We start from the raw sequence: 16,084 nt of genomic DNA, 5'->3' as shown, positions 1-16,084 counted from the left end.
GATTATCATAAAGATGTGTATCTAGGGGTTGAGATGTATAAAATTAATACCTTTTACTGCTTCATCGATGATATTCTTAAGTGAAACTGGCTTTTTTAAACTGAGAATGCATGGCTGTGATGAATACAGGGATTACCGGTATAATTTGGTGCACTGCCTTGATGCATGCTATGGCACTGGCAGTATTCACTCATTGTTCCTTTTGTGCCACCAGTGCCAACTGCCAACACTGTGAAAGTATTAAGTAACATCTTAGTATTATTATACAAATAATGCTACCCTCACAAACCTCATAAAAGGGCCTCAAGTACCCTTGGTGTTCAAGGACCACACTTTTAGAACTGGTACCCAAATCCATTGTCTGCTGTCATCTTGGGCTGGGTGGAAGTGGTTCCAACTGGCTAAGTGCAAAGTCCTTCTGGTTAAGATCCAGAGGTGACCATGGGTGTTAGGGTGAACTGGGGGAAAAGCAAAGATGAAAGTAGAAGGGTTGGAAAATGAGAGAAGCAAGCTGTAGACAAACTGCAGGCATTTGCCTGTTGTTGGCCTGAGATATTTGATCTATCCAAGAGTCCTTGTCTTCAAGGACTCTGCATTCATGGCACACCATGCACTGATTAGATTTGTAGTGATTTAGGTGTGAGGAGAGCATGGGCTGACAGCTGCCTCTTGCGCAGGCCCCGAGATCTGAAATTGCTGCAGGCTTTAGACAGCTCTAGCCACGTGCTCTTGCTGTGGTTTAGAGAACATGTGACCTCTAGAGATGTCATTGTGTCCCTTCCCTTGCTCAGCTTGACCTAATTGGATATGCTCAAAGGATGAAGCTGTGAAGATAAATGATTGAAAATAAAGAACAGTGTTAGGCTCCTTCTACTTTGAGGGGTCTGACTGGTAAGTCATCCCAGAGAGGACTGAAGGCCTTTGTCATGTAATCCTCAGGTAGCTATTTAAATACCATTCTCAGGCTGGGTGCGGTGGCTCATGCCTGTAATCCCAGCACTTTGGGAGGCCGAGGTGGGCGGATCACTTGAGGCCAGGAGTTCGAGACCAGCCTGGCCAACATGGCGAAACCCTGTTTCTACTAAAAATACAAAAATTAGCCAGGCCTGGTGGCAGGTGCCTTTAATCCCAGCTACTCAGGAGGCTGAGGCAGGAGAATTGCTTGAACCCCAGGAGGTAGAGATTGCAATAAGCCAAGATTGCGCCACTGCACTCCAGCCTGCGTGACAGAGCGAGACTCTGTCTCAATCAGTCAATCAGTAAATATCATTCTTTATTGAAGAAATGAAAGGTATTTTGGCTTTCTAGTAGAAATGGAGGTGTATTAGTCAGGGCTCTCCAGAGAAACAGAGACAACAGGACATCTATAGATATATTTGTAGATATAAGAGGAAACATTATGGGAATTGCTCACGTGGTTATGGAGGTAGAGAAGTTCCGTGGTACGCATCTGTAAGCTGGAAATCCAGGAAAGCTAGGGTGTCATTCAGCTCAAGTCTGAAGGCCTGAGAACGAAGAGCTCCATTGTCCAAGGGCAGGGGAAGAAGATGGATGTCCCAGCTCAAGATGAGAGAGAATTCACCCTTCCTCCAAATTCTTTTTGTTCTGTTCGGGCCCTCAGTGGATTGGAGATGCCCAGCCACATTGGAGAGGGACATCTTCTTTACTCACTCTCACAGACACACCCAGAAATATTTCACCAGCTCTCTGGACATCACTTCACCGTCTCAAGTTGACGCATAAAGTTAACCATTACAAGTAGCCTTGAAAGACTCTCTGTCCTTCCTAATGACCAGGAGATATGAGTCTTGCATTGAAGCTAGAGAGGTTCAGGTAGGACTTGAAGCATATTTTGGAAAGAGATCATTTATGACCTATTGCAAGGAGGAGTTTTACTCTCTAGAATTTATTGAAGGTCATCTTTTTTTTTTTTTTTTTAGAGAGGTAGTAAAAAGACATTTCTCGTTTAAGGGGTGATGCGTTAATGAGTCGTCCTTCGGGGATTTTACTATCCTTTTGCTTCTATCTTTGGATTCTTTATTCAGTACAGCAAAATATGGGTGCGGAAAGTAAGACAGTCATCTGGCTGCTCTGTGTGCCTCCTGCCAAACATCTGGATATTTGGAAACACCTGGAAAAGTTACTGAAGTTTTCACAAGGGTGTTTAGCATTATGCAGATGAAACCTCAGGCTCATAGTCATCTCCTGGTCCAGGATTGATATAAATGTTGTATTTATGAAGGAGGAGGGTTGACTAGGTTATAGAATACATTTAGTTGCTTAGCTTTCATTAGTTTTTGTTTTAGCAGAGTGAGATAAGGTTATTCAGTTTCATAGCGTTTCAGCTGGGTGAACATATTCACAGTTAAATCCCAAGGAGACGTGAGAGCCAGCAGCAGGTCGGAGTGATCTGCTTCTGTCACAGCTGCTGCGTGGTGTATGTGTATGAAATGTCCAATCACTTCAAGAGACAACAATAACAGACCATTGACAGCCACAGAACACCCCAGAAAAGTGGTTTCGTCAGGCCATTATGGCGTCAGTAACCTCAGACTGCTGGTGCACTCAGTAGATGGTAAAAGATGGTTTTCACCTAGGACTAACTATGAAATAACTGTTCACTTCACAAGGCCCTGAGAAGAAAACGGAACTTTTGTTCTCAGGCAGGCCCCGAGAAGGGTCGTCTAATCAGTCATAATAGAGTGTGCCTCTAAAACGGTGCCTTCCTGCAGGGAGCCTTGCAGATCACAGGGGCCTATTGTAAGAAGAGAAAAAGAAAGTATTGAGGCAGGCGCCAGGCAACAAGGCAAGAAGGAAACACTTAAGCAAAGGGCCTTTAATTTTTATATAACTAACCCAGAAGCATGTTTTATAGCCATCTCATAAGAGTCAGGCCTCAATTTGGCTACAGACTTTGCATGGTTCCCTGGGAGCTGTTGTGGGGAAAGCCAGAGAGTGTTACTGACCTTGAAGAGGGACAGAGAGGTGGCTGAAGTCTGGGAGTGTGTTCACTTCAACATCTGGCTGGCAAGATAATACCCAAGGTTTTTGTAAAACCATTGCCTCTCCACTATTAGCCTTTAGGGAAAGCATCCCCTAACCGCTGCTCACCCTTTGAGATGCTTTAAACTATAGCCACCTTTGCCTCTAGGGTCCCAGATTGATCCAAATGGTTTGGGACACTGTTCACAAATGTCTTTCACAGATGTTGGAGAGCATAGTTGGAGTTATTTTTTTGGCAGAAGTTGTGCTTTTGCTTCAATTCTCCTTTACATGAAAATGAATCTTGCTTGTCCTGGGAGTGGCCCATGTTATCTGTGCAGGGTGTGGGATTTCTCAGCTTCACAATCAGGAGTGAACCAGATGGGGCGAGAGAGTGGTTTGACCTTTATGTTTGGTACTCGGGGCCGGCACAGCGAAGTGCATTCCTCTGAATTTTTTTCTGGGGAGCTTCCATGCCAGTCAGCTTGGCAATATCATGTTCTATTGCCATGCTAGATGAAAATTTTAGACATTCAAGAATACTGAGGGAGAGAATTTTTTTCAAATTTTTTATTTGCAATGAAACCTTTTTTTTTCCTCAAAAGCAATCTTATCAGACAACTAAGTAAGTAGAAGAAAGAAGATCTGGATAGTGAGGGTGGAATTCTCAAGAACCTTACTTAGGCTTTCCCTTTCTCTGCCAAGCCCCTGACTTGGAATTCCGCCTTACTCCCAAAGCTCTGTAACCCATATAGTTTCTTCTCCTTTATTTCCTCTGTAACCCTGATTGCTTTCTTTCTTTTCTTTTTTTTTTTTTTTTTGAGATGGAGTCTCGCTCTATCTCCCAGGCTGGAGTGCAGTGGCGTGATCTCAGCTAACTGCAACCTCCATCTCACAGGTTCAAGCAATTCTCCTACCTCAGCCTCCTGAATAGCTGGGATTACAGGTGCCCGCCACCACAACCAGCTAATTTTTGCATTTTTAGTAGAGACTGGTTTTCATTACGTTGGCCAGGCTGGTCTCGAACTCCTGACCTCAGGTAATCCGCCCACCTTGGCCTCCCAAAGTGCTGGGATTATAGGCATGAGCCACCGCGCCGGCCGATTGCTTTCTTAAAGTATGGCTTGCAAACCAGCAGTATCATCTAAGCCTCCCTTTTCTTTTCGTTTTTTTTTTTCTGGTTCAAGTGATTCTTCTGCCTCAGCCATCCTAATACCTGGGATTACAGGCGCCCACCACTATGCCCGATTAATTTTTGTATTTCTAGTAGAAACGGGGTTTTACCATGTTGGCCAGGCTGGTCTCAAACCCCTGACCTCAGGTGATCCACCTGCCTCGGCCTCCCAAAATGCTGGGAGTACAGGTGTGAGCCACCGCACCTGGCCTAAGGCGCTCAACTTGATGGATGTGAAAACTGAAGTCCAGGGATGTTTGCTGAGTGGTCCAAGCTAACAACAGGGTGGTGGCTGAACTGTGACTTATAACCCAGGTTTTACAGTCTTGTCTAATATGCTACATCGTCCCATTTCTACCCTTATAGCCCTTTACCCTCATCAGTGTTAGAGCTTGAAGGTGCAAAGAGAGGCAGTTGTATTAGGCAGGACCCCACAGGGATGGGCAGATAGGTGGCTGTGTTAGCAGACTGAAGTCTGTGGTCCAGGATTGGAGCCTGATCATTTTTACTTTACACAACATTAACTGGGATCGTGAATTTATTCACATGCAACTGGTTTATAGATGATTTATAATGAAGATGCCTCTTGGTTTTCAGTAGGGTATATACTTTTCCAGGGCATATACTTTTATTTGTCTACTGGTTTACCTAAGTTCTGGTAGCCCCAGCTGCTAGCAGTAGTCGTCTAATTCCTGATAGGGCAGTCCAGTGCACAGAAGGGCTCCTTGCCACTCTACTCGGCTCAGTTTTTCTGTAGCTCTTAAACTTTCTCCCCACCCCACTTAATAGAGTACATGTTACTGATTTGGAAGCTGGTATCAAAGCTGGTGGGAGAACGAGATATACCAGTGAATATAAAAGTTAAGAATGACACGTTTCAGCTGCAAGAATATAGCTTTTTTATTAAAAAGTTTTTGCACCGTGTATTATCTGGCCTTTGTGGGCAGATGGAAGTGATACGCATCAATATAGAATGTGTAATGATGTACATGTGCAAATATGCTCCTGGCTCTTAGAAACGTTTTGATGAAGCGCTTGAGTTCATTCCCATGCAGGCCAATGCATGGATTCTGAAAATAACTGAAAATTAGTGTCTCGTTCCTTTCATCCACACCGATTTTCTGAAGAGGCCACTGCAAAGGAGAGAGCATGTTCCACCATGATGGTCCTGTTTCACCCAGTGTGTGGGGGTGCTCCAGATGTGAGCAGTATGAACGAAGACGACTTCCCTTTGATGTGGGACACAACTTTTACCAACCTTCCCCAAACATATCTTCCTGTTTCCTGTGGGATTGTAGTGTACACTTGTTTAATGATTGCTTAAGTAATGGAGAAACAAATGTGAACCTGGCCTGCATGCTTCCTTTCCTTCCTCAGAAACAAGGGGGGCTCTGGAATCCATGCTGTGCCTGTGGAACATGTCAGGAAACACAACCCTGAGTTCATTAGTTGAGATTGGCAGCAAAGCAGCCTTGGGCTTGGTGGAGCTGTGGTAGTAGGGGTCCTTCTAGTCCTTACCGTGGAGGGTGGTCACTCTGTTGCTTCCAAGGTTTCCCAAAGCCGGCATTTGTATTCATAATGTCATTTTGTGCATTTGGGTTATTTTTGCCAAGTTCATAGCAGCTATAAATAGGAAGATATTTAAGTCTGTTTTTTTTTTTTTAAGATTAAAGGTATTTCTCTGTTTTGTAACGCACATGTTCTCAGCAGGGATTTGTCTGTTGACAGAATGAGGGATCTCTAAAGAAACACATATATTCAAGGCTCTTCTTAACATCTACTTCAGGTCTATCTGCCAGGCTAGTGATGTGTTTTTTGGGATCCTTATCCACCATGAAATCTAGTGTTGCTTCTTCTATATTTGATGCCATCTTTTAAAGTAACAGGCTATGAGTAGTTTGTTGCTGTCCACATGTGCTTTTCCAGCCGTTTAAAACCTATTTTTTCTAAGACCCAACATGCACCCCTTGATTATTTTTGGGTTACCTTATTATTCATTGCACTTATGTAGGGGCAGTGGGTCCATTCCTGTGGCATTCCTGTGATACCCAGTTACAGTAACTGTGTTTGTATTGCTCAGTTAGAAGTTCAATGAGCTGGAGATTTAATGATCTAGTTAATCAGTTTATAATTGGTAGTCAGAAAGACTGAGGGTTTAATCAGCCAGTCTGATACTATATGAGCCATTGGTTCCCAGATGCTGGTCCAACAACCACGAGTATTCACAGATTTCTAGGCCCATCTGGGGAGATTCTTATGCAGTATGTCTCAATATAGACTCTAGGAATCTATCATTTTTAGCGGTTCCATGGAAATTTCTGGTGCAGGGATGTCAAAGTATGCATGGTATAATGATTATGTCTTTTAGTGATAATGTTTTTCATCTCTGTGTGTCTCAGATACTGCTGGAATGCCTTAACTACCTTCTTTAATGGAATATGTTTATATGGGCATTCTGGGCAATGTGGGAGAAGGAACCTCAGGCTGGCCATCGGGGACCTGGTTCTAGCCTTGGTTCTGCCACTCTCTCAACCTTTCATCAGATTAGAGAGGTTTAATCTCTGTGTAGGTCTAATTCATAAATTGAGAGCATCAGATTATGCAAAAGGTATTTTTCAGCTTTCTGACATTCTTTGAAGAGCTTTGCCTCCCTAGGAATTGGTTTTGTCATAACTGTTCATGAACAGCTGTTGCCTCATTTGGTTTAGCATGTGCCTAGCCCCTCAACCAAACATGAGTCACCGTCTGCTTCTCAGGAGAGCTGGTAGCTCTCCCCGAATTCAGGATGGCCTCTTTTCCTTTTCTCTTACTGTCACTACCAATCACCCACAGCAAGACCGAAGTAAACTGCTTTTTTGGAGACAGAGTCTCGCTTTGTCACCCAGGCTGGAGTGCAGTGGTATGATCTCGGCTCACTGCAACCTCTGCCTTCTGGGTTCAACCAATTCTCTTTCCTCAGCCTCCCAAGTAGCTGGGATTACAGGTGTGTGCCACCACTCCTGGCTAATTTTTGTATTTTTAGTACAGATGGGGTTTCACCATATTGGCCAGGCTGGTCTCAAACTCCTGACCTCAGGTTATCTGCCCACCTAATCCTCCCAAAGTGCTGGGATTACAGGCAAAAGCCACTGTGCCCAGCCTATATTGGGGTTTCTGCTAAAGAAAATTCACATTGTAGTTCTGACCTTTTGCATGTAAAACCTCAGGGTTTTTTGCCCACAGGTCCCTTTTTGCAGGCAAGGGTTGCTTGTCTCTGTGGGCATAAGATGTGGCTGATGTCATAGTCTAGGGAGCTGGGCCTGTACTGCCTCAGCCCCTTCAACAAACCTTTCATTTCCAGGAACTTGCTGTATATTGTCTAGAGGGGCCAGCTGAGGATGGGGGCAGAATGTGGTAACCCCTTAAATCTCCGGTTCTCAGCCATTGTGGAGCATCAAAATGATCCATAGTGCTTTTAAAATTATGCATGCCTGTGTCCCCCCAGCACCACCTGGGCCGATTGAATTAGACTCTCCAGTGTGGGATTGGTCATGTGAGTGTGTGTGTGCATGTGTGTGTGTGTGTATGTATTTTTGAGACAGGGTCTGGCTCTGTTGCCCAGGCTGGTGTATGGCATGGTCATGGCTCACTGCAGCCTCGACCTCATGGGCTCAAAGTATCCTCCCACCTCAGCCTCCTGAGTAGCTGGGGCTACAGGTACGTGCCACCACACCTGGCTAATTTTTTAATTTTTATTTTTAGTACAGACAAAGGTTTCATTATTTTGCCCGGGCCAGTCTTGAACTCTGGGGCTCAAGTGATCCTCCTGCTTCAGCCTCTCAAAGCCCTGGGATTACAGGTGTGAGCCACCATGCCAGGCCAATTTTAAAGACTTTACTTTAGACTCTACCTTCCATGCACTGTCCCTCTGCATTCTGAAATTATGTTTTGTTAAGGCAGGTATAAATAAATTTTCATGGAGAGTTGTCATGAAAATGCAGTAAATGGTGATCTGAATCTGTTGGAAATACTGCTTTGAGACTAGCAGGCCCTCAGAGGCTGAAGGCTGTTCACTTTAACGTTCCCAGCATATGGTTTAGAGATGGCCACCACTAAGGATTTACCCCCGGTGGTGCCTGTCTACCATGGTTTAATGCTTCATCATGGAGAACAGGAAGTCATTCATCATTTTGGGAAGTGAATTTTAACATAATTACTCATTTATCTTTTATTTGGTACAATTTAACAAATACGATTGGGAACTTACAATGTACTAAGCATTGATATAGATGCTATGTAGTGAACAAAACAGAATTCCTGCCTTTGTGGGACTTTCTTTTCACCAAAAAATATATATATTCACATGGAGTTTCACACGACTGCATTAAATAGCTGCATTATGAAATAACATTTTAGAAGAATTTTTGAGGATTGACCTGAGTTATCCCTGAGATCACAAATGGAATCAGAAAATTTGGAGTTTAGCATGTGAAACCTGGATTAAATTAGCAAAATGTTAACCAAGGGACTGTGTCTTACTAATGCAGCAAACAGTCAGGAGTGGTTTGGAGAAATATTTTCTGAAGGTGAAATGAATAAACCAGTGGGAATAGGACTTTGCCCCAAAAAAGTCAACCAAGGACATTGACAGAATTAAAGTTTGTCCTTTGACTTTAAAAATAAGTCTCCAGAGCTGGGTGTGGTGGTGCATGCTTGTAGTCCCAGCTACTTGGGAGGCTGAGGCAGGACGATTGCCTGAGCCCAGGAGGTTGAGACTAGAGTGAGCTATCATCGTGCCACTGCATTCCAGCCTGGTTGACAGGGTGAGACCCTGTCTCTAAAATCTAAAAAAAAGAAAAAAAGTCCCCAGAGAGTCACTTGATAGAAATCTTTTTTGACTTTTTTTTTTTTTTTTTTTTTTTTTAGCTCCACGTATTTTATTTCATGTATATGCAAATACCTTTGGGCCCTGGAGTTACCAGTATTTTATGTTTGTTTCATCTGATCAATGAAAACATTAATTAGCTGAACGCATGTGTTTCAGGATTCTGGGATGCTACTTCACAAATTACTGCAGATTTCTATACTCACCTTCAGTGGGTTAACTTCTGTATTGTAGTTTATGCAATGAGATTTTTTGATTCAGTTATATATAATATGAACATTTTAAATGTGCCTTTTAAAGAATTTAAATACTCATCTCTTTTTGCATGTCTTTTTTCCTTTTTACAAAAGGAAACTATGGTCATTTTTTTTTTTTTTTTTTTTTTTTTACCATGACTACATTCTTGGATTCCGAATGCATGCTAAAAAATTGGTGAGACTACAAAGACAACCAATGAAAGAAAAACACATTTGATGTGGATTTCAAAATATCAAGAGAATATGGAAAAGAAACCAAGATCAGCTTTTGGTTGCAGCTCATATGGCTGTTTGTGGGTTAACTAGCTTAGAAGGGAAGTAAATAGTTTATGAGAGAGAAAAAGATAGATATTCTGGAAATCATTATTAAGCTGAAATTTCTGCATCTAATTTTGGAATGTTTATGTTTAGAAAGTCACATGCACAATGAAAATGTGTGTTTCAGGTTTGCGGAGAAAAACAGCGCTTTGAGAAGTTGATGGAACATTTCAGGAATGAAGACAATAACATAGATTTTATGGTGAGTTATTTCAGTATTCAATGAAGCTAACTCAATTTCAACTTTTTTTTTTAAATACACACACACACACACACACACACACGTATCTATATTACAAAGGACAGGGAATTGCAATTAACATGCTATAGATCCAATCTAGAATGTCCCTCTTAATCTGTATTTTCTCTTTGATTTCCATTTTATTCCTTACATACACGGTATAGTAAAGACTGAAGTAGTAATCATAGCAAATAAAGGGGAAGCCATGCAGTTGGAAACAGCCATGCTTGGTGCAAATGTTGCCATTGTTTAATTGTTGATGATGCTGTGTAAGAATCCTTAAGGTAGAAGCAATCTTGACCTTTTTTATTTTTGCAGGCCCCTGCCAGTGCCCTTCCCAGACTATACTCTTAAAAATTAAAGTGCTTTGGTTTGTAGAGTTGACTGTATGTATCTCCAAAATGAATATGCAGCAGTGATTTTTTTTTTTCCTCCCTGATCTCTATCCTGCTTTGGTAATTCTGTGAGGGTATAATCATACTGGGGCTCTCCTTGGCAGGTTAGGTGACATTCAAGCACATGTTCCACAGCAGTCCTGTCATTTTCGGGTAGGAACATCAAAGTGAGTTGCAGCACTTCTGCATTCATACAAGTAAATCTTAATCTGGAAGGAAGATAGAATCTACCATAGTGAATTTCTCCAGAAGTTTTACCCTTGAGTGCACCCAGATCTGTAGGCGTTGACCCAATCCAGTTGCCGTAGGGAAATTCTAGACCCAAGAGATCCTAACCGGGCTGTAATTTCCCAGGTCACTTCTAACCTGAAGCAGACGTACCAATCACTTCTTACCTTGCAGAGCCTATGCTTAGGATGCCAAGTGAAGTTTTCATTTGAATTGCTTCAGTGATTATAAAGCATGAAACATAGGTTTGCAAATTTCTAACCCTTTTTGTGAAAAAAAATGTTTGGAGTCCTCAAGTTTTATATGCGTCTTAGCCCTCAGCCCCTTCCAAAATCAGTGAGAAAGATGAAATCCTTTAGAGAGAAGATTTTCTGTTGCATAAAGCATGTTATTTGCTTTTCAAAGTGTGTGTGTCTATATATATATACTTTATATATACACATATATATGTATATATATGTGTCTATATACTTTATATATATACCTATATATATGCACACACATATATGAAACAAGGGACATTTTTACATTGACTTTTAAAAATCTTGTTATTAGGATTTTTTAAAGAAGTTAAGGCTAATGCTGGCCCTGGTGATAAATACATAAAGAGATGGGTGCCTTGTCTCATGATGTCAGTTTCTTTCTTGTGCCTTTTTTTTTTTTTTGAGACAGAGTCTGGCTCTTGCCCAGTCTGGAGTGCAGTGGCGTGATCTCGGCTCACTGCAAGCTCTGCCTCCCGGGTTCACGCCATTCTCCTGCCTCAGCCTCCCGAGTAGCTGGGATTACCGGCGCCCGCCACCACGCCTGGCTAATTTTTTTGTATTTTTAGTAGAGATGGGGTTTCACTATGTTAGCCAGGATGGTCTCGATCTCCTGACCTCGTGATCCGCCCACCTCAGCCTCCCAAAGTGCTGGGATTACAGGCGTGAGCCACCGCGCCCGGCTTCTTGTGCCTTTTTAGGGAAACTTATTCATTCTGTTAGAGTTGAGGTTGCAAACTGTAGGCTTTCATGCTAAAGCCAACCTACAGGCGTATGAGTTCAGTCCGACAGTGATGACCCTACTTAAACAATTTGGATATGATGCATAAAAAATACACGTCTGATTTGCTTGGAAACTGAAAATGTTTGAGAACACTAGGCCCCTGTTCCTGCAGAGTGTCAGCTGCTGGAGCCAAGCAGCCCCTATTGCTTTAGTCCAAAGATGTCCTCTCTAGTTGGTCACAGTCCACACCATTCCCTTTGCGTGACACACAGCCCAGCCTGCTCATTTATGATACCTGCCAGACCTCCTTGCCATTTGAGTTTCTGCTGAAATTACAATTATATAAAGCCCTTTAAAACACCTGTACTATCCATACAGAAACTAGGTTCCATTTTCTGTCAGTTCGTTTATTCACATATACATGCAATGAGGTACCTTATTTAGAGGCTGCTATTACACAAGTTCTATGTGCTAGATTCATGTGTCACCTTCAGATAGTTGCCTCTTAGGCATATCATAAAACTCAGTAGATCGTTTAGACCTGTTTTCCGAAGAGAAATGGAAAGATGCCAGAATCTAACCATGTTTTCTCTCCAGAAAATGAGGCTTTTGATAAACTGCCTTGGGAATGCAATTAGGTTGCACAACCTCTGAAACAACATATTCCTCATAACATATAATATAAATTTTTCTAATGTAGTATAAGATATTTCTACCCTTTTTCTGTATTTTTTTGTGGACAAAAGAAAACAAAAACTATTTTGTTTCTTTAAAAAGTATTTTTCTAGTTTGTATTTTGTACATGCCTTTGTAAAGATATATTTTTTAAAGCTCATTTAGTGACAGAACTCGAGGTGGTTTTTTTTTTTTTTTTAGTAAATTGCAGTAGAGTCCTTTGTAAGCTAGAGAGGTTACACATCTTCCAAAGATATCTAATGTATACCATATCTTCAAAGAAGAATCTAACTCGATAAAAAAATTTTTTAAAAGATAAAGGAAATTAAGTTTGGAGAGAGATGAGGAATAAGGTCGTTCTCAGAATAAGTGTGACTCTGCATCCTTCAATCATGTTCCCTCCTTGCCAGAGACTCTGCTGGGTGACAGCCATGGAAGGAAAGCATTAGTAAGATGTTTCCCACATAAATAGACTGACTGTCACTGTGGAAAGCAAAATAGATCTGTTGAATGCTGTCCTTTTTTTACCAAACCAGGGACTCATTTTCTCTTTGGCAGGTCTCAGGGCCACTGGTGCAGTTGTGGGGAGAAAGCAGTAAACCCCAACCTTTTAGGGAATGCAAACTGGTTGCTTATATGGAAAGATGGGTCAAGGATCTGTTACTATCCTGTTGATATGGAAGAGTTCACAGGGAATTTTTAGACGTGGTTACCTTGTGGTGAGATTGTAGGTGATTTAAATGTTCTTCTTTAAAAAATGTTCTTTGTAATAATTTTCACATTTTGTACAACATACCTATAGTAATTTCCACAGTTTATCTTATATACCTGTATGACTTTCACTGAGATATAATTAACATACCATCAGATTCATCCAATTTATTTATAATCCAGTGCCTATTTAGCCTATTCACAGGGTTGTACAATCCTTACTACAATTTAGGACACAGTGTCACCCCCGCAAAAAAAGTCCTGTACCCGTTGGCAGTCACTCCCATTTATCCCACCCTCAGCGCTAGGCAACCACTAACCTGCTTTCTATCTCAGTAGTTTAGCCTCTTCTGGATGTTTTATATGAATGGAATCATACAACATGTGGTCTTCTATAACTGGTTTTTCTCATTTAACATGTTTTCAAGTTTACGTTGTAACATGTGTTGGTACTTTATTGCTTTTTATTGTTTCATAATATTCCATTGTATGGATATACCACATTTTGTTTATTGGTTAATGGACATTGGGTTCTTTCTACTTTTTGGTTGTTATTAATGATGTTACTCTGAACATCTGTGTAAAGATTTTTATGTGGACGTATATTTTCATTTCTCTTAACTGTATATCTAGAAGCGGAATTGCTGGGTTATATGATAATGCTGTGTTTATCATTTTGAGTAAAAGTCACACTTTTTAAAGTGGCCACCCTTTTTCACATTACCACCAGCAATGGATGAGGGTTTTAATTTCTCCATATCCTTCCCAACTTTTGTTACTGTATTTCTTTTTTATTATAGCCATCTGAGTGGGTGTGGTGTCTTATTATTGTGGTACCTCTGTGACTTTTGAATTTAAAAATAATTATAAAATATTTTTAAAGAGGCCGGGCACGGTGGCTCATGCCTGTAATCCCAGCACTTTGGGAGGCCGAGGAGGTCAGGTGTTTGAGACCAGCCTGGCCAGCATGGTGAAACCCCGTCTCTACTAAAAATACAAAAGCTAGCCGGGCGTGGTGGCACCTGCCTGTAATCCCAGCTACTCGGGAGGCTGAGGCAGGAGAATTGCCTGAACCCAGGAGGCGGAAGTTGCAGTGAGCTGAGATCGTGCCACTGCACTCCAGTCTAGGCGACAGAGCAAGACTTCATTTCAAAAAATATATGTATATGTTTTTAAAGAACCAATGAAATGAAGGAAAAGAAATCGGTAAGTGAGCCTTTTTTTGTGAAATTGAAAGCACATGTCTGCAGTTAAACTGAGAAAAAAGTTTGGAGCCCATCTAACCCCTTGACAATTTCATTTCAGGTGGCTTCTATGCAGTTTATTAATATTGTAGTCCATTCAGTAGAAGATATGAATTTCAGAGTTCACCTGCAGTATGAATTTACCAAATTAGGCCTGGATGAATACTTGGACGTGAGTATAGCTGTGACCTTTGGCTCCAGTATAAGAATTGACTTACTATTGCCTACCCTCAAAGGTACGCTTCCATAGCAGCTAAAGAATGCCTAAAGCTCTATGCAGTCAACTACTGCAGTGCTAGTTAAAGGGAACTGAGCTGAGTGATGTAGTCTGCCAGAGATGCTGGATTCTTGCAGGGCTCCTGGGATCTCAGGCCATCTTCTGCTAGCAGCCTTTTAGTACGGGAGTCAGATAACCTCTTTGCAGCCTTGCTGCAGCTTTCCTCTGCTTTTGAGCTTCGTCTGGGTCAAGTCTCATTGCATCCTTCATCTGGGCTATTGGGCAATTTGTGTTCTTGGTTACTCTGGGGACCCCATCTGGGCAGAGAAAGTCAAGCCAGGACTGTAGAGTGATGAGTCAGTGCTTAGAGCATAAAAAAAAAAATGAGGAAATGGACACCAGAGACTTCCTCCTGAAGCTGCTAAAGTCTGCTTCAAGTGTTTGTGGCTTTAGAAGTTCCACTTTTAGTTCTTAGGAGAAGGAGGTTTAAAGTTTCCCTTTTTCTTACTCCCTTGCAGAAGAGTTTAGCCAGTTCCCTGAATTCTTCAGTTAAGAAACAGAAACTTGTGAAAATCAGAATTGGTCTTGAAAAGGCTGATGGCTCACACCTGTCATTCCAGCACTTTGGGAGGCTGAGGTGGAGGATCACTTGAGCCTAGGAGTTCAAGACCAGGCTAGGCAACATAGTGAGACCCCATCTATACAAAAAACAAAAAATTAGCCAGGTGTGGTGGTACGTGCCTGTGGCCCCAGCTGCTTGGGAAGCTGAAGTGGGGGGATCATTTGAGTCCAGGATTTCCAGGCTGCAACAAGCTGTGATTGTACCACTGCACTCCAGCTTGGGTGGCAGAGTGAGACCCTGTGTCTACAAAAGGAAAAGAAATGGACCTGAGGACCCAGGCAGTTTTGTTTCCCTTTTGTATAGGAATGGTCTAGTGATAGAGCAAGAATTGTTGACCTCAATTTCCTTGCTTTTTTTTGAGACAGCGTTTCACTGTCACCCAGGCTGGAGTGCAGTGGTGCAATCTCGGCTCACTGCAACCTCTGCTTCCTGGGTTCAAGCGATTCTCATGCCTCAGCCTCTTGAATAGGTGGGATTACAGGCACCATGCCTGGCTAATTTTTGTATTTTTAGTAGAGACGGGGTTTCACCATGTTGGCTAGGCTAGTCTCAAACTCCTGCCTCAAGTAATGCACCCAGCCAGCGACCTGAATTTCAAGCCTGTTTCCAGCTAAGAATATAGAAGTACTTCCTTTGGGCATCTCAGGAATTCAGTTGCCCATCTTTGTTAGAGATAAACGCAAGGGATTGCACAGACTGTACCCTCAGTTTATGAGGAGACGGAATCACAGAGGTGGTTATTCTAAACCTGAAGGCCTTGCTTCCTAGACTGGCTGGGCTGCCCTTGAATAGATGGGCCCACTGTTGTCTAAAGACTACTCACGGAGAGGCGTAATAGATTTCCATTAAAGTGTTGTTTGAATTACTTTCCTTTTTATTTAAAGACTCATTTATATCACTGGCAGAATATTGTACAGAAAGACTATTTCTTACTTTGAGATCAAGGTTTGTCTATCCCTTTTTCTCCTATGCTCTAAAAGTATCATTTGAACAAAAATTGAATGTATAAATTCCTAGTGGTGTTTTGGGTTTGGTTTTGTGGTGTCTGAGCAGAGCTTGTTTATGCTCTAGAATATAATGGCAGGTACCCACTTATCACTGAACACCTGTTATTCATTGTGAATCTTATGAAAAATCCCATTAAGCTGCTTCTCCTTTTGTTCTAGCCTTTG

General features: G+C 41.9%; 1 protein-coding gene across 10 annotated transcripts in view; it reads left to right on the top strand.

The window, feature by feature from the left end:
- Positions 1–16,084, top strand: part of FMNL2 (formin like 2) — a 328,925-nt gene that overhangs the window by 276,108 nt on the left and 36,733 nt on the right. For all 10 annotated transcript variants that reach the window (XR_004370380.2, XM_032755709.2, XM_032755713.2 and 7 more), the window contains exons 10-11: positions 9,723–9,797; positions 14,135–14,245. Coding sequence is in view for 9 of the 10 variants with exons in the window: in XM_032755709.2 (XP_032611600.1) it covers positions 9,723–9,797; positions 14,135–14,245 (186 nt within the window). In the remaining variant the exon portion in view is untranslated. The remainder of the gene's footprint in view (positions 1–9,722; positions 9,798–14,134; positions 14,246–16,084) is intronic.

The sequence above is a fragment of the Hylobates moloch genome, unplaced genomic scaffold, assembly GCF_009828535.3.
Source record: "Hylobates moloch isolate HMO894 unplaced genomic scaffold, HMol_V3 SCAFFOLD_1, whole genome shotgun sequence".
NCBI classification, from domain to species: domain Eukaryota; kingdom Metazoa; phylum Chordata; class Mammalia; order Primates; family Hylobatidae; genus Hylobates; species Hylobates moloch.
Note: the sequence above shows the minus strand (reverse complement) of the source record. Positions and strands in the feature narration are given on the sequence as shown.